Below are 2,500 nucleotides of genomic sequence, written 5' to 3' on the forward strand. Positions count from 1 at the left end.
CTACATCACACATATATACACAGGTCACCTACACATACAGAGGTCACCTAGAGGTCACAGGGTCACGGTAAGAATTACAGAAGAAATTTACCTGATTAGGTCTATGGTTAGAGTAAACAAAAGACAAAAGAATGTGTGTGTGTGTGTGTGTGTGTGTGTGTGTGTGTGTACCGATGTTCTCCACAGTGAAACACTGCTGGTCATACGTGATGTTGTGTTTGAGTGTAGCTGAGCGCAGTTGTACACAGTACGTCTTCCAGATCTGTGTGAACTCTCTGCTGAAGTAACACTCATTCTGTGTGAAGTGTGTGTATTCAGGACACTCCTGCCACTCACTGGGGGTTATACTGCACACACACACACACACACACACACACACACACACATTTATTTATATCTATCTAGCTATATCTAGTGATCATTACTACCATTTCCCCATAGCAGGATCCCATAACCCCTAATCCAATAACACCAGCCCAAACCCAAATGCCTAAAACAAAATTCTAATCCCTGATCCCTAATCCCTAATCCCTAATCCCTATTCCCTATTCCCTACACCAGAACCCTTATGCTTCACAATATTTACGTTTTCATCTGGAAGAAAAGGGAAAGTGCTCCAGGTTCACTCAGATTTGAGAAAGTTCCAGAACTCCACCAACACCGGAATGTCGCCAACTCACTAGAACGACATCCAATCAAATGAGGATGCACGAGTGGACCTAAGAGAGTGAGGGGCAGGAGAGAGAGAGAAAGAGAGAGGAAGAGAGAGAGAGGAAGAGAGAGAGAGGAAGAGAGAGAGAGAGTTAAAAATTATTTAATTAAAGGTAACAGAGTGTACAGTAAGTAACTATGACACTAGGATTGGGTGTTTCCCTGTTGTGTGGGTTGTGTCTCTGTGCTATAGTAATTGTACACAGTGTGTTGTGTTGCAGTAATTGTACACAATGTGTAGTTGTCTTATAGTATTTGTGTAACAGTGTCCCTGTGTTGTAGTGAGCATGCACAGTGTGTCTCTGTGTTGTAGTGAGTGTACACAGTGTGTCTCTGTGTTGTAGTGAGTGTACACAGTGTGTCTCTGTGTCGTAGTGAGTGTACACAGTGTGTCTCTGTGTCGTAGTGAGTGTACACAGTGTGTCTCTGTGTTGTAGTGAGTGTACACAGTGTGTCTCTGTGTTCTAGTGAGTGTACACAGTGTGTCTCTGTGTTGTAGTGAGCGTGCACAGTGTGTCTCTGTGCCGTAGTGAGTGTACACAGTGTGTCTCTGTGTCGTAGTGAGTGTACACAGTGTGTCTCTGTGTTGTAGTGAGCGTGCAGTGTGTCTCTGTGTTGTAGTGAGCGTGCAGTGTGTCTCTGTGCCGTAGTGAGCGTGCACAGTGTGTCTTTGTGTCATAGTGAGCGTACACAGTGTGTCTTTGTGTCGTAGTGAGCGTACACAGTGTGTCTCTGTGTTGTAGTGAGCGTGCAGTGTGTCTCTGTGTTGTAGTGAGCGTGCAGTGTGTCTCTGTGCCGTAGTGAGCGTGCACAGTGTGTCTTTGTGTCGTAGTGAGCGTACACAGTGTGTCTTTGTGTCGTAGTGAGCGTACACAGTGTGTCTCTGTGTTGTAGTGAGCGTGCACAGTGTGTCTCTGTGTCGTAGTGAGCGTGCACAGTGTGTCTCTGTGCCGTAGTGAGCGTGCACAGTGTGTCTTTGTGTTGTAGTGAGCGTACACAGTGTGTCTCTGTGTTCTAGTGAGTGTACACAGTGTGTCTCTGTGTCGTAGTGAGTGTACACAGTGTGTCTCTGTGTTGTAGTGAGTGTACACAGTGTGTCTCTGTGTTCTAGTGAGTGTACACAGTGTGTCTCTGTGTTCTAGTGAGTGTACACAGTGTGTCTGTGTCGTAGTGAGCGTGCACAGTGTGTCTCTGTGTTGTAGTGAGTGTACACAGTGTGTCTCTGTGTTGTAGTGAGTGTACACAGTGTGTCTCTGTGTTGTAGTGAGTGTACACAGTGTGTCTCTGTGTTGTAGTGAGTGTACACAGTGTGTCTCTGTGTTGTAGTGAGTGTACACAGTGTGTCTGTGTTGTAGTGAGTGTACACAGTGTGTCTCTGTGTTGTAGTGAGTGTACACAGTGTGTCTCTGTGTTGTAGTGAGTGTACACAGTGTGTCTCTGTGTTGTAGTGAGTGTACACAGTGTGTCTCTGTGTTCTAGTGAGTGTACACAGTGTGTCTCTGTGTCGTAGTGAGCGTGCACAGTGTGTCTCTGTGTTGTAGTGAGTGTACACAGTGTGTCTGTGTTGTAGTGAGCGTGCACAGTGTGTCTCTGTGCCATAGTGAGCGTGCACAGTGTGTCTTTGTGTCATAGTGAGCGTACACAGTGTGTCTTTGTGTCGTAGTGAGCGTACACAGTGTGTCTCTGTGTTGTAGTGAGCGTGCACAGTGTGTCTCTGTGTCGTAGTGAGCGTACACAGTGTGTCTCTGTGTTGTAGTGAGCGTGCACAGTGTGTCTCTGTGTCGTAGTG

The 2,500-nt window shown here is 46.4% G+C and overlaps 1 protein-coding gene across 1 annotated transcript in view; it reads right to left on the reverse strand.

Annotated features, from left to right (window-relative positions):
• The window catches only part of ghra (growth hormone receptor a), a 27,028-nt gene that overhangs the window by 6,087 nt on the left and 18,441 nt on the right, over positions 1-2,500 (reverse strand). Inside the window, exons 3-4 of the mRNA XM_060880944.1 lie at positions 587-719; positions 172-347 (exon numbers count right to left, since the gene is read on the reverse strand). Coding sequence (XP_060736927.1) covers positions 172-347; positions 587-719 — 309 coding nt within the window. The remainder of the gene's footprint in view (positions 1-171; positions 348-586; positions 720-2,500) is intronic.

Source organism: Tachysurus vachellii, chromosome 11 (genome assembly GCF_030014155.1).
Source record: "Tachysurus vachellii isolate PV-2020 chromosome 11, HZAU_Pvac_v1, whole genome shotgun sequence".
Taxonomy (NCBI): domain Eukaryota; kingdom Metazoa; phylum Chordata; class Actinopteri; order Siluriformes; family Bagridae; genus Tachysurus; species Tachysurus vachellii.